The sequence below is a fragment of the Cyprinus carpio genome, chromosome A5 (genome assembly GCF_018340385.1).
Source record: "Cyprinus carpio isolate SPL01 chromosome A5, ASM1834038v1, whole genome shotgun sequence".
Taxonomy (NCBI): Eukaryota; Metazoa; Chordata; class Actinopteri; order Cypriniformes; family Cyprinidae; genus Cyprinus; species Cyprinus carpio.
Genome location: NC_056576.1, coordinates 20008889 through 20035570, shown reverse-complemented (window position 1 = coordinate 20035570; position 26682 = coordinate 20008889). Strand labels below are relative to the sequence as shown.

Genomic DNA, 26682 nt, shown 5'->3' with positions numbered 1-26682 from the left:
CTAGATGTATATATTCCCTCCCACCAGCTCAGGTAATGGAATGAACAACGAGGCAAATGTCACTCTCCAAAGCCTTTACCCTGTTCCTGTCTGGTGGAATGAGCAGCCAGCTCCACCTGAACTGCAGAGACCATCACATCTTTTAATAAGCATCTGAAGAAACATCGGTTAAACTTTATTTTAAGGTGTCGTTGTTACAGTGTAATTATACTTTTAAGTACTGAGTAATATTAATTAACTACATGTGAAAATGAAAGTGACGTGACATACAGCCAAGTATGGTGACCCATACTCGGAATTCATGCTCTGCATTTAACCCATCCAAAGTGCACACACACAGCAGTGAACACACACACACCCGGAGCAATGGGCAGCCATTTATGCTGCGGTGCCCGGGGAATATGTACTTACTATATGGTTAAGGTTAGGATTAGGGTTTGGTTTAGGGTAACTTGCATGTAATTATGCATAATTAATTGTTATTATAGTAGTAAGTACATGTAATGTGTAACAAGGGCACATTAAAATAAAGTGTTATAGAAACATCTCTTCTGCAAGCACTTTACCACCCCAAACGCTTAAACCAATAGACTAGCACATATAGACTCGCATGCAACACAAAAACAAACCCAAAAAAAACTTCTTTAGCTTGTTTCATAATCTAGTTGTCTAATAAACCTGAAATTGTATATAAATAATATTACTGGCTCTTTGATGAATCGATCTAGATAAAAAAAAAAATGGTTGGATGGATAAAAGTGCCTGCTAAATGTAAATGCTTAGCCTTCAAGGTCCAGGTCCATAGCATAGGGAAAGACACACTGGACACTGTGTGTGTGTGTGTGTGTGTGTGTGTGCATGTTTTTGTGTGGTGTGCATGCGGGCGTGGCGTGCATGTTTTTGTATAAGGACATGGGTATTACACATGGTATTACAAGGAGAGGGTACTTATGAGGACATACCCATGTCCCCCATGCCATTTTTCAAAACGCTTATAAACCATACAGAATGAGTTTTTTTGAGAAAGTAAAAATGCTTCCTGTAAGGGGTAGGGTTAGGTGTAGGGTTGGTGTAGGGCAATAGCACATACAGTTTGTAAAGTATAAAAAAACATTATGCCTATGGAATGTCCCCACAATTCACAAAAACAAATGAAATAATTTCCAATTTAAAATGTATTAATGAATTAATAAAAATATGCTGATTACTATATTGCTCTCAGCTCAGCAGCTGGACTACTTCAGCTCTAGCACTCTCTTCCAGTTCCTCCTCTTTTTTGTGGGGCTGCTGGAGTCCCCTTACAATACTCCTTTTAAAACCCAATTCATCTCCCATCTGTGTGATAGGGAGATTCTATTTCACACATCAGGCTACAAGCCTCAATCACAACAAGCCAAACTGTTATCTCTGCTCTTAAATAAAATGACATCCTTTCTTTTTTGTTGCTCCCTCTCTTGTCCTCCTCTAGTGGCTCTTACTTTTCTAAACAGATTGGATAGCTGTTTTGCTTTGAAACAGTGAGAGAAAAGAGGATGATGAAAAGATTGAAAGTGAAAAAGCTTTTACCTAATTTAATTTAATTTAATTTATTTTTTTTACTTTTACCCCAGTAGTTCCAAACATCTTTATGCCTGATCAAGCACTGAATGTCAAGGAACCCATTTAACCCATTAACATCTGTTTTTTTTTGTGATAAGATCAGTGCTTAATACAGGTATCAACCATTTTGTGATTGGATATTAGCCACCTACTAATATGTGATCACTATGAGACAAATGAAAACAAGTGATTCAATCTTTGCTGCATCGTACCAAAATGCACAAATCACAGTCAGAAATCAAAGGCTAAAAACCTTATCCTTTTCAATCATTTTCTTTCTTACTCACTTGTAACATTTTATTTTAGTAACATCTTATATTAATCATGCAATTTAATTATTTACACAAGAAAATTTTTTAGAAAGCTGCATTCAAACATCTTATAAAACTCTTTCTTTTCCTTCCATCAATTTTCTTGTTACAAAAATAGACATGGGGCCGGTGAGCTCCCATTCTGAGTGCTCTTCTTGCAAATCACATTTCCCATTCTGAGTGCTTAAATACTGATCATTAATATCCTGTAAACATTTAGGCTGTATTTTAGTTAATGGCATTCTTCAACTTTGGACACTTTAAAGGGGTCCTATTATGCTCTTTTACAAGGTCTTGATTTTGTTTTGGTGGTGTACTAGAACAGGCTCTCATGCTAGGTTGTTCGAAAAACATATATTTTTCTCATATTCTATATTATTACAACACCTCTCTCCCCAGTCTGGCATGAACGGTTGGAATAGTTCCTGCATCAAATGAAGGCCTGCCTTCTGAAATACGAAATGTGCTGTGATTGGTTAGCCACGCCAGTCTGTGCTTTGATTGGTTAGCTGGGCCAGTGTGTGTTGTGATTGTCAGTGCCTGGTTGGGAAATGTCATGCCCCTTATCATAGCTGCCTGCTGTGAGCATCTGTAAATACTGCGTCAAAATCAAATCAATTTGAGCATGATTTAAACCCGGATGATTGTAACCACTCTAAGCTTGTCTGCCTTGGGAAAGCTAGCATGTCTCCGTCATAGTGATAACCTTCTCTAGTGCAGCTCAACCAGGTCTGGTCCCATTCATCGATCTTTGTGATATCACAAATATGCGTTGTAGTCCAAACGAGTCGTTCGTTGTAGTTTTTAAAAAGTGATTTCTGTTAAATAAAATATCTCCTTTTGAGTTGGACTTTGAGCATTGTAACTTTGCAGATCTTTTTTATGCTCAAACAGCAACATTACAGACTAACTAAAGTTGAAAAAGTGAAAAAGCATAATAGCACCCCTTTAATGTTTTTTTTTTTTTTTTTTTTGAAAGACACATTAAAACTTTCTTGTAAACATTTTAGCATGTCTTCAACATAATTAAATTAAAAAATTATTCAAAAATCTCTTATATCTTTTAATTTCTTGATTTAAATAGGCTCTATAAAATCCATTTTTTAAAATAGAAATTATTAACAAAGAGTGAAAAAAAAAAATATTTTGTTAAAATTATTTAAATATTTTCTGTATAAGAAATTATTGTGTGATATTTCCCATCACAATTATGTCAAAAACGTGAAAATATTATCTTATTTTTGTAGTAAAGAGACAAATGCATTTAGCAAGATTAAAAAAAAGTTTCATTTCATTATATATGTGATTTCCACCACATAAATCTAGTAACCACAGTACATTTTCTCAGATATTTTGGATGTGAAGGTAAAAAATGTGAAAAGAACTGTTTCTGCAAGTACTGTATGTGTATACTATACGTGATTGGAAATTGCTTGTAGACAAATAAACTAGTATGATAAACTAATAAACTAAATGAAACAAATGTTTATTTTCCTGAGTACAAAATGTCCATAGTTGCTGAAATGTGTATTCATATATTGTATCTAATAGTTGGAAGAGCTCTGGCAGCTTCCTGTCATCTGTAATTTTCTGAACTTTATCTGGCGGCTGTGACTGCATCACTGTGTAGAGGAAGCTCCCTAGAAACCTTTGGAAAATTTAGCAGGCTGTATTTAGTAGCACGGCATGCTGAGTACACTCATGTTTGGCCATGAGATTCTGCTGTGAAAGTTAGAAAGTTAGAGAAGCTTGACATTGAAGGATGTTTCCCTTAAAGCTTTCCTCTGGAACAACAAAGCACACCCATCTACATATCCAAAGGCAAAGGAAAGGAGCTGCTAACTAAAACAGCAAGTTACTGTCAACAAGCCATGAAGATAAATATTTTGCACACATACACTGTAAATGCCTCGGGTTTACATTAGAAATGGTTCATGTTTATATTTGGCATGCTAAATGATGTATCCAAATGGGTTGAATATAAACCATAGTACTGGATTACAAGATATACCTGTAACACAGGACTCTGGTCGAAGTTGTAGGCACTGGGTCGTCCCTCCAATGTGGAGAAGGCCACATTTCCGCCAGTTAGTGGTGAGATGTCACTAAATTCATCTGTGCAGAGTGCCATCCTTTCATTCTCGCCTGGACGTATGAAGCCCTTACTGTCCCTCCTGTACATCTTGTGACAGGAAGCACTGTAATATTGATACGGTTGCCATGGTCCATTCTCCTCGGTACGCTTGTAGATGGCGAAGCTCTCTGGTCGGCTGGTGTAGAACTTCAAACGGACATATGTGATCTCAAAGGCCTTGCCGGAAAAACAACAACAACAACGTTAATGTTACATTACAATTTTTATGGACGGGTCCCACAAAATTCAGTACCTTCGTAGTTAATGTAGCCTGATAATTAAGGTCTGGGTCATTAAAGATTTACATCTTTACGTCCCTTCATTTTTATCATATCAGTGATGATGGGGCAAATTGAGAGTGAGCAGGTTGAAGATCAAGCCAAAACAAAATTAAGGATGTATTAAAAGATGAGGCCACTTTATCCAATTTAGAGCAGAAAGTAGTTTTCTTGTGTGTCTGCTGAGAACATGTGGAGTTTATGCCTTGAGAAAATGGCATACTTGGTGGTACTTTGTCAGTTTAATTGCTACTTGGATATAATTGTCCAAATGAACTGGAGAGAGCCTGAGAAGTCTCTAACCCTGGGTTGCTCCAGAGGGACTGCTCCAGCAAACAGTGCATGGAAGAGATACTGTATAGCTGTGACAAATAACACACAGTTACTTTGTTTAAATCCATTTATATTTAGTCAACAGAAAATCTACTGTTGTGATGATGTATTTTGCAATTTGCTACCATTCCTGTAAAAATAATACGGTTGCTGCCAGAAGATCACTTGGTCGTTATCAACTAATAAAGCCCACAGCTGGAACCTGAATGCATGAGGTCTAAATAAGCAATAATAACATGACCATATACAGACAAGCAGCGTGATGTGATATTGCTTGTACACAACTGAATAAAAAAAAAAGTTAGTATTAACTTATGTTTCAGACACAATATTAGCAGTCACTTTGGCTAGTTTTGCTCAGCCAGCCAAAATATACCAAAACACAGTGGCGTTTGAATCAGTGTTTTTGAACGAATCGGTTGAGCAAATGTCTCTGTGAGTGAGTCATTGAATCATTCTGTATATGACTCACTCATAAAGACAGTTAAGTTCAAAATAGCATACAAGCAAACTCTTACCATTCTCTTATCAATATACAGTAAAAGTAGTATGCTAGTATGCTATTACAAATTCAGACAGTTATTTCGTTAATGAATTAATCAGCTTTTCAATGAATAAATTCAGTGAATGAATCAGTGACTTACTCATAAAGACACAAGTCACTTGTCGCCACCTATTGGCAAAATGATGTAATCTGCAGAAAGAGTCCCCACCACAAAGATGTATACTTTCTTTCTTTATTTTTTCCTTCTTCATCTCTCTTTTATAAATCATTATTTCTGCCGTGTACTACATAGACATGATCACCCACAGCATTTCAGTTATTATTTTAACCATAATTTCATCCCAGCATGTGAGAAGATAATCTTGGCTAGAGAAAAAAAGAAGAAAAATGGAGGAAAAATCAGGCAGGAGAGAAAGAAAACAAGAGTTGGTCTCCAGCTTTAATCATGATGATGAAACTCTCTGGAACAAAACAATAAATCACTCAGCTGGACTTGAATTTGAAAATGTACATACAAAATGTGTTTGTCACCCATAGGTTTAATGTGTATTCATATGTACCTTCACAGAAAGGCACCAGTAAATAGTGCAACGGCTGTTATCCCGCAAAAAAAAAAAAAAACTTAGAGTAGACTAAATTTATCTGTATATGTGTGGGTGTGTTTGTGTCTGAACTCAAATGAATCTGCACCAGACTCAGTATAAATAAACTATAAAGTATACATGTCTGTGTATGGTAAAACTGGAACCATTTTTTAAAGATTTTGATTTGTTTATCAGTGTCAACATAATGTGACATTTCTAAGCCCACTTGGTCTGAACACTTAGTTAAAACTGTATGATTTCCACACAACAATCTTTAATGTTCAGTTGGAGTATTTTTCACCAAACATCTGTATCTCATACTGGACCTTTGAACATCACTGAATGAAAACCACAATGGAAACCAGATGTGGAAACATTCCTTAGAAATCTGCATGTGTGTGTTTGTGTATTTATGTCTGTGTATTGGAAAGACCTGACCTGCCACTGGACCTCTGCTGCTTTTTATGTTTGTCTTATTCTTTGTAGTGTTTTCTGTACCGCCCCCATTGCTCTTTCTGCAATTTGTGTATCTGTCTGTGTCAGCCTCCCAGGATATATCTGTCTGGTTTGGAAATGTGAGAAAGCGTTCTAGACAACCAACTGCAAGGCATCTTTGAATCAGAACAAACACAACAACATACACTTTTGTGCATGATTAGCCTGTTGAAATATAATTTAAATGCCCTTTCATCTCCCATTTTTCTTCTCTCTCTCTTTAACAAAATAGAGAGAATCACCAAATCATATCTAAACTTTTGATGTGCAGAAGTGGAAAACTGTTAAGAGAATAACCACAAGGTACACATGCACTGTGATTTCAGCTAGTTTCATAAGAAGAGAATCAGAATGACATATGTTTGTTTGCGCTATGAATCAATGTGACAGTACTTGAGAATGATAAGAAATAGATGCAAAGACATGCTCAATAGGCAAACTTTTGACTACAACCATATCTGCTTCAGCTTAGAACTCAGTCTGTAGCCTGTAACATGTAAAGAGACCATCCACAGTTTGTGTCTGTGTGTGTGTGTGTTTTTCACACTGATTCTATAACTTCATATGTTATTTCATTTACATATTTGCATACACTTGTCTTTAAAGCTATGTATTTACACTGCATTCAGGATATACATTTTGTGTGCATTCTCTGGTAATTGAAGCCATGACTTTGGCTTTACATGTAAAAAAAAAAAACATTTCTTTTAGCCAAACGTTTGCAACAAGGTATAATATGGAAAAACACTGAAAAGTTTCAACACTGGGCATTTAGGGTTGCAAAATACAGTTATACAGTCATGATAAGTTAAGAAATTTCACTATTTGACCATTTAAATACTGCAGCAAACATTCGTATCAAAATAAATTTTAATTGAAATAGCTGTTTTAATATCACTTAATTAAAGTGAAATGTAGGTGTTTTTCAATTGCTTCATACAAACACCACAATTCTACTGTGCTGGTTCTCTGAGGTTTAAAGAAAGAAAGAAAACAAAACTTTCACCTTACAGAATACAAATAACATTTTATGTTTCAAAATACTTATATTCATAGAAACCTGTGGGACTTATTGTGATTGAAAATATTGTAGCGTAAAGCCTGCAGGGCGATAATGTAATAGAACAAGAAACCAGCTGAGATATCAGAGTCATCTAATCTTAAAGGCCACCAAAATGACATTAGATTTCTGAGGTGTTCACATTTACAGGCAGCATCAAATTCACAGCTGCGAAACTCATTGTGACTAGCAAGGCTCTTGCTGCTTAGTTGCTGTTCAGTTAGCATACAGTTTAAACAGTATAGAATGCTGAATGTAGAATGTTCAGTGTAGTAAAAACAGGTAGCCCTACATGCAGGTTTAGTAAAATAAAGAACAAGATGCATTTGGATGGCTCACAACATTCAGATACAAGTTTACCACTGCAGACAAACTGTAGGAGGAGAACAGTTGACACATATTAAGGTGTTTAATGCTAATAATCGATCCAGATAGCTTTTTATTGTCTCAAAAGTGTATTTTAGTCTGCTAAATGTTGCACAAATAAGTACAACTTTTGGTATATGGTTTTTGTACATTCATTCAATGTGGAGAAATACTTATCATTTGCAATTGTTTGATTGATATTAAAGCCCAACTGGGTGTCTTACCAAGATGCAGTGTGATGTTAACTGAATTAGGATATTGAACTCCATAGAACATGGACTGGCTCTGCCACCAGGTGGGCTCTTCATCCGTGTGGAAGTCTGTCAGGTAAGTAGCGTTGCGATTCAGTTCCAAGTCCAAGGCGTCACAGAAGTGACATGACCGCGTGGACCCAGTCTGCATACAATAATCCTCAGGTGGGATACCGCACACATTTGAAACTATCACTGTACGATTGAAGGCCGCATTTTCAAATTTAGGCAAACAGCGGCTCGGGACGCCCTCCTCATCATAACAAGAGTCCATTCCAGCAAGAACATGGCAAAAGGTGGTGAAAAACAGAAATAAAAGAGAGTGAAGTGCAGAGGAATCCATTCTTCTGCGAAACGGCCTGAAACAGAAGCAACTTCAAAAGAGCCGAGCGAACAAAAACAAGTCTAGCAAATAATCCAAATCAGAGCCACATGCTACAGGGAAAAACTTCAAGGGAAGTTCAGAAGTTCAGTGTTCAAAGGCAAGCATAATAAAGTATGTGATATAGCAAACACACATGCAGATACACATATTTTGTGTAATGCGGAAACAATTCTCTGAGTTTGCATGCAGCAATAAAGTTTCATTCAATATACAAGAGTTGCATGCATACATTCAGTTAAGAAGGAAAGGTGTAAAGAAACTGGAATATTCCTCTATCCTCAGATTTTGTCCTCAGTGCTTCAGCTTGTGTTTCCCCTCTAAGAAACCTGGGAAACAAACTCAAACTCTCTTTATATAGATTTGCAGACAGACAGAGTAGAGGGAGGAGAGAGGGCTGGGGGGGAGTTGACTGGGGTTGACCAATAATTAGATAAAAAGAGGGAAGGGCAACATGAGAGAATGAAAAAAAAAGTAGAAAGAGTAGTGAGAAAATTTGGAAGAGCGGCGCCCTCTTTTGAAAGGGTAAAGAGGAACCACTGTCCCCAAATATACATCATAAAACAACTGAGGGGTCAAGGTTTGGCTGGTTAGCATGACCCAATAGCCCCTGCTGGTGGATGCCTGCAACTACAACACACAGCACACACACAAAAAACTTTTTACATTTGAAAAATAATAGTATTTTTAGTACACTGTAAATATATTTTTTGAAGTTGTAAATAAAGATTTTTTTGAATATGTTTTTGCAGAAAATACAATGTCAGTAATTCAACATCAGAATTTTACATTTAATCCAACTTTTTACTTGCTGTTTCTTTGTGATTAATTTGACAAATTGTAACTGTTCTAATTATGTAACAAATGATGCATCATCATCCTGCACATACTGTAAGACATCACTGAACATGCTATGGATTAGCAGTAAATGTGCTCTAAATGATCTAAATCGCAGCCTCTTTTGCAGAACAGAAAAAAAAACTTTCACGGTATCCTGTGACAGCCAAGAAAGTACCAGTGAGATGGGAAACAGATAACTTTCTCCAAATATTATAGATCTCATTGCAAAGAACAACCAACGACAATAAAAACTGTGGAGGCACATTTTTTTCACATAACAGTCAATGAATATTTACACATGCAAATAACCTGAAGTTTCCTATGTAAACATAAATATTTGAAGCAATCACCTGCCCTTGACTCCTTCCTTCAGCAAACAAACTGACAGACTTATAGTGTTTGTGGTAAATGACAATGTAACCGTTCATTTCAGTTGAGTGTAATGTGAATGTGTGCACTCATTAAATCATGGTAATCTCAAGCAACAACATAATCATTTGTTTAACAGACACAGTATGCAGTAAAGAGAATTAAATGATTGATTTTCCTTTCTGGGAACCTTTTATATGAAGGAAAATTCACACCACACGGAAATACAGTCATTACAGAGGAACATGAAGAATAAATGCAACACACTCATGACATTGCTTTTCATTGACAGGACTGTGATTGGACAGTAATTCAATTTCGTTGCGGCACAATTTCCACTCTGTTTAGACTGCAATGCAAAAGACAGCATCATTCAGGAAAATGCAATGATGTGTCTCATATTTATTCATTAAAGTGTCACACTTGCAGTAAAGCTGGATAAGTGGATTATATTTCAAGGTGTGAATGTTTTTCATTCGAACAGGAATTTCTGCATTTTGTTGTTTCAAAAGCAAATTACCATACATTTTAATGAGGAGATAAGTGGCTGTAAAAATAAATAATGACATTTTTGCTTTTCATTGTGGCACAATATAAGGCAGGTTGCAATTTATATACAGGTTGCAATGAAAAACAATAAGTGTATTGAGTTTTACATTGTTTCTCTGTAATGACCTACCTGGTCTCATGGCATAGAAATTCTCTCCCATACGTTTACATGTCTACATTTGAAGCTGTACTGGTAAACTGTCATTTAACCAGCTTTGTCTTCAAGTATGCAGGGTGCAATAGTGGTTTTATAGTACTGTGCCACCGGGCAGATCCTCAGAGCCAGAACTGCTGTAAAAACAGCCCATCAGTATTTTATCAAGATGAATGAGCACACTTCACTCTAAGGACCAACATTCAGGAGAGAGAAACGTGCAGGGATAGGGCACCAAACATTCATTCATCTTTCACTACACAAAATCTCCCTTATCACAAAGTGTTTTTTGTAAGTGAACCAAAACCTTGCAATCTATGGGAATGGTCAGTCTATATGGCTGGCAGTATGGCTTTAAGTTAGGTAAGAGGGTTCAGGGGATCTTTATATGTACACACCTTTCCTCTTTTTCTTTATCCTTTGTCTTTTCACCCTCCTTTATCTCTGTCTAATTAACTGATGGTTGATGAAGTCAGGGAATCGTCATTATGAAAGCCTTCATCAGGATGTTCCTCTCTTTCATTACTCTGTGCTAGAATAACACTGCAGTTTTCACATTTTCACTCAGCTGCACCTCAGTTGCTTTGATTAGTGCATATAAAGTGCTTCAGAGATGTTATTTATACATATTTTATATACCTTTTTGCATTTGATTTATTAAATTATGTATTTGTTTATTTTATTATCAGAGATACTGGACTGGGTAAAGTTAGATGTTTTGAGTGTGTTCTGTACTGCTAATGTTCTGTACATGTGTCAATATTAAAATCAATCAATCAATCAATCAATCAATCAATCAAAAAAAAGTGCTGTATGAAACAAATTTGTAATAAAGGAATAAATTGTCGTATAAAACAAAATTCCATCAAACTTACAAACAATTAAAAAAGGTTTTGTATAAGTGGGTTGAGAACGCTTCCCTTGTTGTACAACTGTGCATATATTGTTTTTCTGTTTAAAATGGAATTGGAAACTTCCTCACCTTCCCTTCCTTTCTAAATTCATATTTAATGTATAAAGCTCCAGAAATATGCTTTATTTGCACACACGCACAATGCATACAGGTCCACATTCAAAGTTGCCTATGTATATGAAATACAACCCCTATAGTTGAGAAAGGACATGCTACAATCTATGACAATTGACAATGACAAGACTAACATTTAAAAAAAAAAAAATTATATAATTAAGAGGAAATGAGCCATGAGCACCAGTCAGTCACCAGAACAGACACAATGAGAACAAATACCAGCGTTTGTGATTTATGGATGATTTTTGTCAGCCAATTTAAGAATTACAAAGGGGGAAACAGAAAAGGAACAAATCTAGATGAAACACAGGCAGAGAGACAGAGGGAATATGTGTGCCCTTGTGTGAGACTGCAGTAGGTGGCTTTAATTGCACAATGGATTGTCACTCTGTGCAAAGTGAGGCTCAAACAAGGCCAAGGAAGTTTCTGGAAAATGAGATTGAAAAAGAACGCAAAGAGACATTTGACATGAGAGAAGAAGAGTTGTGAAGAGATGATGAGAGTAAGACAGAAGAAGACAATTAGGTGATGGAAGAGGGAAAGGTAGGTGGATGCACAGAAGGTAGGCTAATGTTACATAAAGATGAAAAAATATGACAGTAATGGAGGAATGGGGGTGGTGGAGAGAACCAGATACAGAAAAGATGAGTCCACTCCATCAAGCTGTGCATCTAGACTGTTAGATGAATAGATTCCATACAGAACCCTAATGAATCTTGAGTGTTCACAAAACACAGTGAGAATATGGATATAGAGCACTTGCATTACACCCCTTTGGAGCATCCTGCTTCACTCCATTAAAATCAATTCTGCACCTCCATTTAAAACCAAAGATGGTTTCATTCTCACCTGTGTTTTGATTACAGTTTGAACACATTTTAGATTAAATGAACTGTGGCCTTCGTTCAGTAGAGAGAAAAGAGAACAAACTCAGATGATGCCCGCCTCACAAATGGATGCATTTACACACAGATAAAGAACAAATGTGTGTGAGATAGTGCATATATTGCATTTGTGATAATTATCTAAGCATTTAGCAAATGATAGATAAATACTAAAATTGAACAGGAAAGTGACAAGGAGAGTACAACATTTATAGCAATACAGATAGATAATACCGCTGTCATACCAATAAAGCTGAACAAAATTGAACTGAAAAGGTAAGAGAGAAAGAGAGAGAAAGAGAGAAAGAGAGAGAGAGAGAGAAGCAGAAATAGAAAGAGAGAAAGAGAAATGGAGTAAGAGAAACAAAGGCAGCGAAAAACACTTGGAAAGACAGAGGGAGCAGAACAGATTGCGGTCAGTGATAAGCATCTGTAAAGGTCAAATTGAGAATGCTATGGGAAATAAATGGCATGGCTGCTTCACCATTAGAGACAGAATTAAGAGCAGTGGCACCAATAAAACAGGAGGTCTTTTACTTTTCCTTCTGCTTATCTTTAGACTGCCCAAGAAAGGGCTGTTTTGGAATTGTAGGTCTTCTGTTTTAGTCAGACTCTACAAAGACCAATGATTTCAAGAAAAATAACCATATTTAAAAAGTAATAATCAAATAATGTAGTAATAATAAAATAATGTAGCTTGCACTCACTGTTGTACACGGAAGCAGTTCTGGGTGGATGACGTATGAGGTCGGCTTTGCGCATGCGCCGCTCAGAAGTGACATACACGGAAATATAGGGGAGAGATCAAAACAAAACTTTGGTCATGAATTAGAAGTACAAAATGAGGATTTGTAAAAAGAATGTTGGAGGATTTTGATATAAGCCAAGAGTAGACTGGTTTTCCTTTGCTAAAGTAAGGAAACTTTGTTTCTTTTGATCCTGTAAACAAACGTTAGTTTTCACAAGAATCACCGGTGCTTCCACAACGCTGACCTCATACGTCATCAGCCCGGATCTGCTTCCGTGGACAATGGTTGGCGCAAGATAGATTAAAGTGATTATTATGTTTTGAATATGGATATTTTTCTTACAAAAACACATTGATTCGCTACAGGAGGACTTTGTTCACCCTCCAGAGCTGTGTGAGACATTTTTTTTAATGGATGGGTGCTTTTTATTTCACTTCTTTTGGACTGAAGCACTGCAACATCCTGTGCCATAAAACAGCTTGAAAGATGATTTTTAAAAAAAATATATAACTCTGACTGGATTTATCTGAAAGAAGAAAGTCATATACACCTACTTGAGGGTTAGTAATTTATGGCCTAATTTTCATTTTTGGGTGAACTAACCCTTTAATAAACATTGCCAGAGGTCTGAGAATTCACTGATTTTGATTTTTATCACTTGTGATATGTACATGTTCAAATCCAGTGCTTCACCTTGCATTTTGTATAGTCAATGTTGTAAACAGAAACAAAACTTTACACATAAGTAAATGTCAAATACACTTCATATAACGAGTGAATATTTGACTGAATATGTTTCACGCATAGGTTCATGGTTTCCTTAGTAACATCACAGTCCTTTCCTTCTCGCTGTCCTCCCAGACCAATTAAAAATTGAGGCGTTTTAACTGACTTTTGGCTTGAGACTCCAGTCGCCATTAATCATCTAAAAGATTATTTATTTAGCTAATTAATGAACTTGTCCTGAAGTACCCATATACATAATGAATTCTTAAGACAGATGTTCACACACATGCACACAATTAACATTCTCACTCATTTCTGTTCTTTCAAAGAGGTAGGATCTCACAGCTGGGTTTTCAGTTCACAGTGTTTTTAAAAAAAGAACGCTGACTCAGAGCTCAGCGTCTGCTCTCAACGGGAAAGATCTTCATGTGTCTTTCAAAGACAAACACTGAAAAGGAAATGGCATCTATGCTTATATTAATCTTTCTATCTCATCCTTATCCCAAGGTTGCTATAGTCAGCTGGATCAGATCCGTTTCTAGATCAGATGGTGGACTTACACCCATGAATGACCACAACACATTCCTTGAATATCAGCAAAGGCCACAACAATTAGACGAGTCCTTGAAACAGACCCTTAGCAAAGTCAGCAGTGACTAGATCCCATTAAATTTGTTATGCCCAGACCAGCTAGAACCAGTTTTTAACAAGAAGGACAACCATTGTGTTTATAGCCATTGATAAGCCGTCTACTAATATGTCTACAACTGCCAAATGAGGATTCTTTCTATTCTTTCTGTCATTTCTATTTGTTTTTGTAACATTACTGGTACTGTGTGTGTGTGTGTGTGTGTGTGTGTGTGTGTGTGTGTGTGTTTGTGTGTGTGTGTGTGTGTGTGTGTGTGTGTGACCTTTACAAGATCCAAAAGCTTATTATTGGTCATCTTGACCAGACTGTCTCTGTGGGGTGCAAAATAAACTTTAGGGAAGTGGAGTGAGAGGTGGAGACCACCATCCCCTTTATTTCTCTCTTTTCTTGTCATCTGTCTTCTCTAAATGCCTGTTTTTCAAACAAAGTTAAAGAACCAGCAGGAAGCCACAGCATCAACCCCGTAACCCACAGATGACAGAGAGAGAAAATGTAAAAAAATAGAGGGAGGGAGAAATGGGGAGAATGATAGGCAGAAAAAAAAAATACACTGTATACACAGTGAATGAAAATTTTGAGAGGTTAAAAGACATCTGAATTTGACTGATCTGATGCACATCTCCAGTGAAATTCAGTCTAGCTGTCATCCTTAATTTTTAAACTGATTTTTCACTTGCCTCAAAAGACCATTCCGGACTCAGTCCCACATGCACATGCACACTTTTCTAGACATGCAGTTCAGATCTTGGAGATGCACAGTACATGCTAATGACTATTTTAAATATTCAAATCACCATGGCAACATGCATTTTTATGGTTTGGTGGTCTTGTCCGTCACGACCCCTGAGAGTAAGTCCAATACTTGACTAATTGTATGAGAAGGCCAGTAAAAAAAATAAATATAAAAAAAGTTTTTCATTATAAACAACATTTATACACCAAGTCTAAACTAATTTATTTAAACTGAAACTAACAATGTGTGGGAAATGTGCTAAGAAATAAACATGCGCTCTCTCATTTAGCACAAATCAAAATATGTGTTTTGCAATTTTGAGGTGACTTTACACTGCACATCACCGATTCCTGGATGCAACAATGAACACGCTACAAGCTGTGATGTCCATTTCACAATGAATCTTATGAATCAGTTATTTTTGATGAGTCAGTCAAAAAAGATTTGCATGTCAATTTGTGGTTTGAATCAGACTCACTCAGTAATCAGTCAGTTAGATCTTATGCAACTGACTTCCTCACTGAACTGCAGATCATTTCTTGGTTATATCCAATTCTGAAAAGGCTGACATTTTAAAACAATAACATTCTGGAACACAATATTTTTTTTTTTTTTTTATTCTGAGAGTGACATTTAGGCTATGTGTCACAAATAATAACGGCAGCTTGAAACAGGAACTAAACTGCTGAACTGCCAATGGTTTCCTAGTAATATTCACCTAGTCTTGAGTACTGCCCTTCTTGTCTTCTGGGCTTGTTAATTTCCTCTTTTGTGATAGAAGGGCACTTTATTATAAGTTTCTTAGGTAAGTAAGTGTCTAACAGGAACATAAATGTAAATTAGGTCTTCTGCAATAATTATTCATTTTACTAATGTCATACCTCCATCTTGGCTTATATCATGGTCACTTCTGAGTGAATATTACATACCCTGCTGCTAAAAACAGCTTTTGTCTGGCTCTATGTGCTACTGCCGTGTTCTTGCTGGTAAATTAATAACAGTGCCGTAATGACTGTACCATATCCACAGTGATAGGAATTCCATAAAAATAGGGACAGCTTGCTGCTATGCATTAGTGCATTGCAATTAAATGAGTAATTAATAGCACTGCATTGTATTAAGCCCAGAATTAATTTGTAGATGTTCAAGCAGTAAAAAATCAATGTCATCAGCACAAAGTGATGAGTTAGAGAAAGCATAAGTGACTTTGAAAAAGTGGTGTGGTAAAGTGGATTACTAGATTATTCTTGTCATGCAGTGCCTTTTGAGCTCTTTAAATAATAGTGCTCTACTGTATGTTTCTCAGTTTTTCTACAAAGGGTAAATCAGACTTTCAAAATATGTTCTGTTACTTGATGGCCAGGTGATCAACACTCTGGCAACATAACAGGAAGGAAATAAAGAAGTCAGCAGTACTTATCTGAGCAATGAAAGTTCACAAGGCTGTCAATTTAGAGTGCATTTGTTTGAATGATTGATTTAAAAAAATTTTTTTGGATTTTTGTGTTTTGCTAATCTTAATAGACCTGCATTACCAAATTGGTCATAATATAATGTTTGAAACTAACCAACATACCAAAAAAAAAAAAAACACTTTCTGAGGGATGATGTCATTAAGGAAACTGTGGCAATTAAAACAATATTTTACAATATTTAAAAAAACACAATATTTTTATAAAAACGGTTACTGCATATTAATATACAAATTTCTATAAGATAAAGAATAAACTAATATTTTGTATAATTATTTTTAAATATTTTGATAAATCATCATTTGTTTATTCGAGAAATGTACACAGCAAAAATGGCAACATCGTGAAATTTTATAACTATGTCTTCACTTAATCACTCATATTGTGATAAAAGAAAATTAATTAATGTGATTTAAATCTTTAAAAACTTTTTGTTTAATATGTTATCCCAACCTGCCATGCTCTCTCTTTCTTATTTTTTTCATGACTTTTTGTCATTCTGGGGTTCAGCGTTTGTCTTTGTTTACCACTGCTTTTAAGTTTCTATCTCAGTTGTTATTTTAAAAATGTTTTGGAACACTATTATTTACTCTCAGTCTGTCTCGTTTTCTTCCTTTTCTCTTTTTGTTTGCAACTATGTGTGTGTTCTTTCAAAAAAATGTGGTCTTTCACAACAGGCATAACTTACACCACCCCCTTATTTTACCTCAGGACAATCATTGTGTTATTTGTTTGCTCACAGTGTGTGTGCTTGCATTTGTATTCATCTTTCTTCAGACTTGTGTAATCCTTGTTTTAGTTCGGTGTCTTCCTCTTCAGGAGCTGTCAGAATTCATTCTCCTCACTTCTTTCCATCAACACTTCTCTCACTGTCACTTTCTCTATCTCTTTCTCCCTCAGGCAAGAAGCCTTGGGCAATTGTGCATTTATTTATCAGTTTGCTCCTTTGTGCCCTTTCCCTGCCGCACACACAAACATGCACACACTGGTGTTTTGCTGTCAGTGATGGAGATTAGTCAGTCAATCAGAGAGAGCACATTCTCTGTGATAAAAGACAGAATGAAGGAGCTGTTCTTCACACGCTGGTCCATATATCTCTCCTGACTGTCTTAATCCCCTTCTCAGGTGGACATTTGCATCTTTTCAACACAGTAACACATTTACTGACACACATCCTTCTCAAAGCTTCTCAAATGCACATGCTCACTGCATGATTTACTTTCTCACTGTTTTTCTTACTCAGTTCTTATCTTTCATTAGTACATGACCTGCACCTACCATTACTGTTCTCTTAACATTTTTTCTCATTCTTCTCAATTTTCAATTTCCACTGTCCTGACCTGACAAAAATCGATCATAGCAAACAAATCATAATTTGGCTGTCTGCAAAGTGAAGTTGTGCAAAAAAAGTAAACATAAAGTGAAATAACAATAGCACAATAAAGAAGTGATATTAATAATAAAATAAAACTAATTATATGGCAAATAAATAAATAAATAAATAGAGTAAGTATTAGTCTTTATATAAAATTGACTGCCGAAAGCTGCAACAAATTTTTCTATCTGAGACAAGCGGTATCAGTACTGTTTTTATTAACTAAAATTATAATAATTAAACTGGAAAAAAATTGAAAGAAGAAAACATCGCAGAAAGAAAGAAAGAAAGAATAAGAAAGAAAGAAAGCAACTAACTGAAATAAATAAGATTAAGTTTAACTGAGATAAATATAAATGTAATAAAAAAAGAAAAAAGTACACAACAAAATGACTAAAACTAAAATTAACATTACAATGCACAAAAATAAAAGCTAATTCAAAATGTTACCATAAAAGTAAATAAATAATTCTAAACTGAGTAAATAATAAAAAATAAAAAAAATTCTTCAAAAAGTCATGTGACCAAATAAAACATCTTACTTGCAACTTAGATGGAGCATGCATAGTTTAGCGTAGCCAGACCTTCAGACTAACGGCTGAAGGTCTGGAATTCATGGCCCACCCATGAGGCTGTTGGACTGACACGTCAAACATCCAATCACAGTTCGTTTTGCTTAGCGTCACGCTTCAGGCCGTGGAAACGTCGCCACAATAACAGACTGGTATGTAAAACTCTCGGACGTATTTGAAAGATTCTATGCTACAAACTTTAAATATTTCACATACTTTTGAAACTCCAGTGTTTAGCTGATACTTTTAAGCGCTCATCGTCACAGTTGTAAACACTACGGCTTTCTTCTTTAGTGAGGGGGTTTGGCGTCACGACATCTTTGTTTCCAGGTGGAACGTTAAAGAACGTGACACGCACGTCTCCCGGAAATCCTGTAGAATTCAACCAATCTGATGATGACTTCGACACTTCTGAAGTGTTTCCACTTTTGTGTGCCATATGCATCAAACGTTTAGCCAACGGTCCATGGGCGTGACGTCTGAGGCTGAGACTAGAGCATGCATGACTTTCTGTGCTCAAAACAACATTAAAAATTTACCAAACACCCATCAATCTGTTTCAGACTGAATTGCAAAATATACTTACGCACAGCAAAACAGTCCTCCATCATGCAGGCCTAGCCCTTATGCAAATAAGCCAGTCCTCAATCCAATCACTGTTATCAAACATGCTCAATTGACAGAGGGGTTTTTAATGCCATAATATGATTTATGGGGAGTGTGCTGCGATTAGACGACTTGTGCAGGAAGCATGCAGTGTGTCAATAAGGAATGAAAAAGCGAAGTTGTCACTGTCATCAGCTCTCCCTAAGCACTGAACACTGTTTACCATCACTCATGTGGAGTTATGGTTTTTGTGTAGTAATGAGATTTCCGGCTAATTCCCCCCTGAGGAGTGTTAATTGTAGAATAATAAGTGGAACGTCAATACTAGGCTCCTGGGGTTGTGTGTGTTTGTTAGGCCGCATTGCGCTTCTACTATTGTTTTTCTACCCTATCCGTGTCTGTTTTTAGTATCTACATGTGTTAAACCATGAATATTATTATTATTATTATTATTATTATTATTATTATTATTATTATTATTATTATTATTATTATTATTATTTTGAGTACAGTCTTGGTGTAAAGAAGTAGATGTATTTGCATTCTCTGCCTTTGGCTCACTCTACTCGGGATGTAGCCATACATTAATTAAGTGCATTCATGTCTGACGTTCCTTTGCAGAGGCAACGTCTGCACACTGAGGGAGACCAGGCAGAAAGTCAAGACTCATCTCCCTCCCTACATACTTTTTTTCCCCACTTTATGCACTCACAAAAACTCCAGTATGGGTTCTAGAGGTTGTGTGTGACGTTGCCTATCACCACTGACTGAGAGCCAGGACTAATACACTCTCTGCTTCCTAAATGACATGTAGATAATATCATCTTTGATATTGCTGTGTTTAAAGTTGACACACACACACACACACACACACACACACACACACACACACACACACACACACACACACACACACACATTAAATACACTTTTTTTTGTAGAAATCATTGTCTGTACTTACAGTCAAAAGTTTGGAGCACTGTAATGAATATTTTCTAATGTTTTTGAAAGAAGGCTCTTCTCCTCACCAAGACAGCATTTATTTGATAAAAAAACAGCAACATTGTGAATTATTATTACAATCTAAATTAATTGTTTTCTATTTTAATATATTTTAAAATTTAATTTATTCCCGTGATGGCAAAACTGAATTTTCCGTAGTCACATGTCTTCAGTGTCACATGATCTTTCAGAAATCATTCTAATATAATGTCAATGTTTTTTTTTTGTTTTTTTTTCAAATAATATTACAGTGAGTATAGAAAAGAATTTCACCCATTTAAAATAATCACATTTGGTTGCTTTGCAGCCTGAAATGAAGACGGTGTCAGTTTTATGTTGAAGCACCTTTTGCTTTAATTACAGCCTTTAGTCTGTTGGCATATGTCTCTACTAACTTTGCACATCTAGACTTTGCCATATTTGCCCACTCTTCTTTGCAGAACTGCTCGAGTTCAGTTAAATTTGATGGTGAGTGTTTGTGGACTGCAGTCTTCAAGTCATTCCACAGATTTTCGGCGGGTTTCAACTCATTACTCCAACCAAGCACATCAACCACATCCACCTCAACCACCTTCAACCAATGTGTGCTCAGTTTTGCTGTGTGCTTTGGGTCATTGTCATGTTGGAAGGTAAACCTTCTTCCCATTGACAACTTTCTGGCAGAGGGCAGCAGATTTTCCTTAATTTGACAGCATTATCCATCCATTTTTCCTTCTATCCTGACAAGTGCTCCAGTCCCTGCTGCAGAGAAACACCCCCATAACAGGATATCAGAACCTCCATTCTTTACTGTAGGAATGCTGTTATTTGGATGGTGAGCTGTATTGGATTTCCGCTAGACATTTCATTTGGTGTTGAGGCCAAATAATTCAATCTGCCTCAGAATCTTTGAGGTGCATTTTGGCAAAGCTCAGCCGTGACTGCATGTGGCCTTTCTTGAGGAGTGGCTTTTTTTTTTTCTTGCAACCCTCCCATACAAGCCACATTTGTGGAGAATTTGTGATATTGTTGACATGCATACAATGATCACTCTTTTTCATAAATTCCTGCAACTACTTCAGAGTTGCTGTAGGCCTCTTGGTCGCCTCTCTGATCAGTTTCCTCCTGGCTCTTTCACCCAGTTTGGAGCGGTGTCCTCATCCAGGGTGGGTGATCCTTTTTCCAGCTCAGTGATTCTAGTTTATTTATTTTTTATTTTTTCCTGACATGTTGGTGTTATATCTTTCACTTGGATGTTACAAGTTGCACAGAGTAAACAGAGCTGGATAAAACAAAAACTGTGTCCGTCTTCATTTCAGGCTGCAAAGAAACAAAATGTGATTATTTTAAAGGGTGTGATTCTTTTCTGTAAGCACTGTATATTTTTTTGCTGTATTTTTTATCTAATAAATGTAGACTTAATAAGCATAAGAGACTTCTTTCAAAAACATAAAAAAAAAAAAAAAACGTAATTATTCCAGACTTTTGACAACCAACACTTCAAAACCAATGGACAGATTAAGAACTTTTGGACATGAAACTATATATATATTATTCACCTTCAGGATTCATACAGCGAGTACAACATGTCCCATTGACAGGGAAAGTAAACAAACTTCTCTATAACTCCCCATCTTTCAAAAGACTAAAGAGTAAATCATTTCTTAACGACCAAATCATTCGACCTAGACAACAGACCCTGACTGAGGCTCAATATTTAGCCCGATGTAGACAATAATAAGAACATTTCTCACAATATCACTGAACCTGACAATGATGGGCCAGTAAGTCCCTCAAGGCAAGTATTTTCATTCTTCAGACATTTTCATGATGCCCCTGGGCAGCTATTTGTAGTCAGGCAAGAACAGCTCCTACTTACTTGAATAAGACATCTCTGTACATGTCTGTAAATATTTGTTGAAATTAAGTTTCAATAAATTGTGCCTCTTAAAGTGAAATCATAAAAAAAACATTACACAAAAAATAACATGACACTCTCTCTTACCACCAATAATACAGCAGCCATAATACACAAAAAAATCAATTAATAATATTTGTACTGTCTCTGTTTCTTCTTCTTCATCGTCTTTTTTTGTTTGTTTCTACTTGCAGGGTTTGCAAGAAGTGCCACTGTTAGCAGATGCTTTGTGTTAGCAACGGTCTTCTTTGACACAGTGACAATACATCAGTACATGTGTAGGTAACATGGATGTCAGCAACAATTTTGTTTGTCTTGATGAGTTCACTTGTTTAAAATGAAAGCTAAAAAGAAGTGAAACAACACAGTATATTTTAAGACTTAAGTCTTAACTGGAAAACTGTAAGAATGGGATCTTGCACAACACCAGAAATTAGAAACTCTCATTGAATACTAACAACTTAAGGTCACTTTGGAACTGCAAATCGCTGTCAATGTGAATGGCCCTACTGGCAAACTTTCTCTGTTGCTCATTATTCTCCCATCTCACACAACTTTTATTAATGACAACTTCTTTTCAGACGAGCAAATCAAACATCAGGATGATTTATTTATCAGAGCTGTACTCTGCAACTAATCTGGGTTCAGTGCTACAGGTCGACTCCTGATCAACATTCCGTTGTAGTTTTTCTCCTATAGCTTTGCTGAAGACTCTGCAGCTCTTTCCAGCAGCCTCTGATTCACACATCTTTCTCTTCCCAGACACCCCCGATACACATTATCTTTGTGGCTGTGGATCCAGCTCACATTTGTGCAGAAACTGTTTGTAACTAGCTTTTCCCACACCTTTGAAAGGACTTTTCATGGGCATTAAAATACCTAATTTTATTTAACATACATAATCATTTTACTCACCTCAATTTGGTGGAGGGTTCACGTTACACTCTTAGAAGAAATGGTTCAATATGGATGCCTAATGAACCTGTTTTTCTGTGAGTGTAGGCTGCCATGCCTTTGAAATTCTTTAAAGCCATTTTATTGTACACCCGTTGATCTGACTCAATATTCATGTTTCAGTGACTGCAATGTAATGGAATTATTTTGTCAAGTGGCACATAGGAGTTGCCATAATGCTAATATATTATCCAGAAATGGTTTGATGTTATTGTATTCAAGTCATGCGGCGTGCTCAGCACTGGAAATGAAGCATGACAAGAATCGTGAAGGGAGAATAAAGAGATTTAGGAAAAGATTTAGATTTAGATAGATGAATATAAAGAGGTATAAGAAGAGATGATGAAACAACACGTGAATAAATGCTTAGCATATGGAAACCTTCATTAGACCAAGAACTAATATAAAGGAGTTTTAAAAAAAAGTTTCCCTATGTACAACAGAAATTCTTCAAAATATCTTCTTTTATGTTCAGTATAGACTAAATAAACATGCACAGGTTTGGAATGACATGAAGGTGTGTAAATGATGACAGATTATTCATTTTTGGGTGAACTATCCCTGAGTGAATCAGACTCAGACACAGTGAAGGAAGTCCAAGAAACTTTAAAGAGAGTATGGTAAAAACGTTAGTCAGATTAACACTAAAAAGGAAACTTCAGGCCTGGGGTTGATACTTTTTTCACCAAAATGAAAAGACAAAAAGGGTCAAGGGAAGTATTTTGTACAGCATTGTATATTCAGATCAATCTGAGCCCTTTTGCAATGGTTTCCAAGAAATGTTGACATCATCATATCGACTGGCACCAAAAACTGTATTAAACATTATAAGAGAAAGCATTTGCATGAATGATGGGCACCAATCACAACATTCTATATTCCGCAAAGTGACGACTTGGACCTGAAAAGATGATTGTTATTCAGGTTTTCTATGGTCAATGTGTGAGGCTCAAAGATGCACAAAAACACATTTTCCCCCTCCGAACTTCAGCCTACACCAAAAAGTCTTCCATGAGTACTAAACTATATTGTTTCACCTACATGTTTGTACTAGATCATACTAACTGAAAAAATTTGGAATTCTGCATTGCAGCTTTTCTCATGTTACTAATAAATCACTTGTGTTGTGATATTGTTTTGTAAATCACTTTGAATAAAAACATTTACTTAATGAATAAATGTAAATGTGAATGGCTCAAGCTCCCCTTGGTGAAGCTAGGTCCTGTGCGCCCTCTAGAGGATATTCTAAAAGCTTAACATCAATGTAAACTTAATGAGCATCTCACATGCACACATTGGTTTCCACATTTTAAGGGGGTCTCCATAAAACTAATGGTTTTAAATCTATACAAACTGCATTTACTACCCCCTTACCCTAACCATCACACCAAACCTTTGGCATGTTTAGATCTTCCACACACACACACAAAAACACCTGTCTGTTTTCCTCATGGGGACCAATTGGCATTACTATCCTTGTGGGTCCATTTGGTCCCCATAACGTACTACCAGATACACACATACACACATATAGGGAGAGTAAATCACTCTAATAATGACAATAATCCACTTCCTATAATTAGTTTGATATCAGTGACCTCCAAGTATAATTAGCTAAAGGAACCCTAGGAGGCAGTTGTAAACAAAGAAGATAAAAATGAATGGAGCGATCAAGATAAATCAGCAGGTGACAGGAAAAGCTAAGCCACAGTGCTTCAAAGCTCCAATCTAGTTCATTCCTCCATGGGGTTCATTATAAAATATTAACGTGTGATGCAGACCAGAGTTTAGGGGATGGAGAAAAGACTTTGATAGATTAACTCCAATTAAACCGTTCAATAGTCAGCATTGCTCAAGCTTTATCACAGTCACAATTATGGTGAAAGGTACTTTCCATTAACTGTTCCATTATGTGGAGTGTCAGGCATATTAGCATGTAGCTATGGTTGGCTAGTTTTGACACAGTAAAACAAGGGTGTCCAATCCTGCTCCAGAAGGACCACCGTTCTGTAGAGTTAGCTGCAATCTGCTCCAAAACACCTGACTGGAAGTTTAGTAACCCTGAAGACCTTGATTACTTGTTTGTGTGCTTTTAAATAGGATCGAATCTAGACTTTTCAGGACACTGACCCAAGATTGGACACCCCTGTAACAAATGCATGGTGGCCCTGAAGTGCTCAACAAAATAATTCTGAAAACATTTGTTATTGTGTTTGTGAAATTGATTTGTTTTGTTATTCGAGATTTTTATTTTTATTTTTTTCACTTAAGGGCTACCAAAATATCCAGAGGAAATCCTCATAAATTCATTGTCTTTATTTTTTTGTCTATTTATTTTTTTGTTAGTATAGCTGCAAATAGCTAGGATGTTATTGGTGAGCTTACTTTGCATAAACTGACAAATAAAATGCAAAATATAAATGGGATGCATAATGTATTGGAATAGGTAAACAAACCAAGCGTGTTAAATGCCAAAAGTGTTAAATTGTAAAATCTCTAAGCCTGGCAAAAGTGTTTCCTTCATAATCACAATCTGAGTAAAATCTGAATGTTGTGTTCTAATGAACGCTGAGCTGACAGTTTATTTTATAGAGGGATGATGTTCACATTTATCTTCATAAATAACCAGCAAAGAATCAGTAAGTGCAAGTGCTTCACATCTTTTAAATGCTAAAGTTATGAAAAAAATAAAGCATATCTTAAATAGTAAGATAAGTAGATTTTAAACAAGCACAACCTTCATCCAAATTTTCTCTCACTTTCTTTGGCACCATCATTTAACCTTAAATATTGATGTATGATTTTTGTTGCAATAAGAGAAGAACGTCACTGAAGAGGAAAACCAGAAAGCCAGTTATTTTTGTTATTATGAGAAGAGAAATGAAGAATATTGCTTTTGATCAAGTGGTGACTTGCATGCATGCACACGTATACGAGTCTCAGTAAGATCACTTCTAAACGCTTTGACCCATAAACAGTGTTGCTTTCATCTGGGGGGCCGTCCAGCACTAAAGCCTCTCTGACCTGTACACAGTTCAGACTGACATATCTTTAATGTGGGGCGAAATCGAAACCTGTTTTTCCTCTGTGAATTAAAAAAGAAGCTGCCCGGCTTTTATCTGAGAACGAGTTCAGTATTTAAACGCCTCTCACCTTCAGACCTGCTCTCGCATGTTACTTTGATCTCTAATGAAGTTCCTCATATACAGTACATCCAGTTTCACTCAAGGCCATTTTAAGAAGTGGACCTTTCATTGGTTTCTGCTGGCCAGTGCATCCTGGTTGAATAAGTAGGAGCAGGTCAATTTGAATTGCTTCTCATGAAGCTTCCCAAGGAGCTTCAAATGTTGACTTTGCTGCATGTTGTTTTAGCATTATTATTATTATTATTATTATTATTATTATTATTATTATTATTATTATTATTATTATTTTAACATGTTAACATATACTGGAAAAACACAGGGTAACCAAAAGTGTCGCTTCAGGAGGAAACCATCAAACATCCTGTGCTCATCCCAAACAGGGTATATACAAGGTGATCGACAGGTGTATATTGAAAGCTATATATAGGTTGACAACCTTCATGATTACACATCCCTTATACTTTTAGAAAACATTTTACTCCATTAATAGGTATTAATAGGTTTCCTATAAATTAACTTAAAAATTACAATTACTCACTAAATTGCTATGTTTTTTTTTTTTCACTAATCAACATTTGTATGTTACTGTAGATTTTGAGTGTTTGATAAAAAAAAAAAAAAAAATCAGTGGATAATGTGATACTGTACAACCCAGGATCAATTAAAAATGTGCCCGT

General features: G+C 36.1%; 1 protein-coding gene across 1 annotated transcript in view; it reads right to left on the bottom strand.

Moving 5' to 3' along the window:
- The window catches only part of LOC109072574 (laminin subunit gamma-3-like), a 65385-nt gene extending 56751 nt beyond the window's left edge, over nucleotides 1–8634 (bottom strand). The window contains exons 1-2 of the mRNA XM_042756345.1: nucleotides 7891–8634; nucleotides 3922–4227 (exon numbers count right to left, since the gene is read on the bottom strand). Coding sequence (XP_042612279.1) covers nucleotides 3922–4227; nucleotides 7891–8259 — 675 coding nt within the window. The 5' untranslated portion in view covers nucleotides 8260–8634. The remainder of the gene's footprint in view (nucleotides 1–3921; nucleotides 4228–7890) is intronic.
- Nucleotides 8635–26682: the final 18048 nt, after the last annotated feature.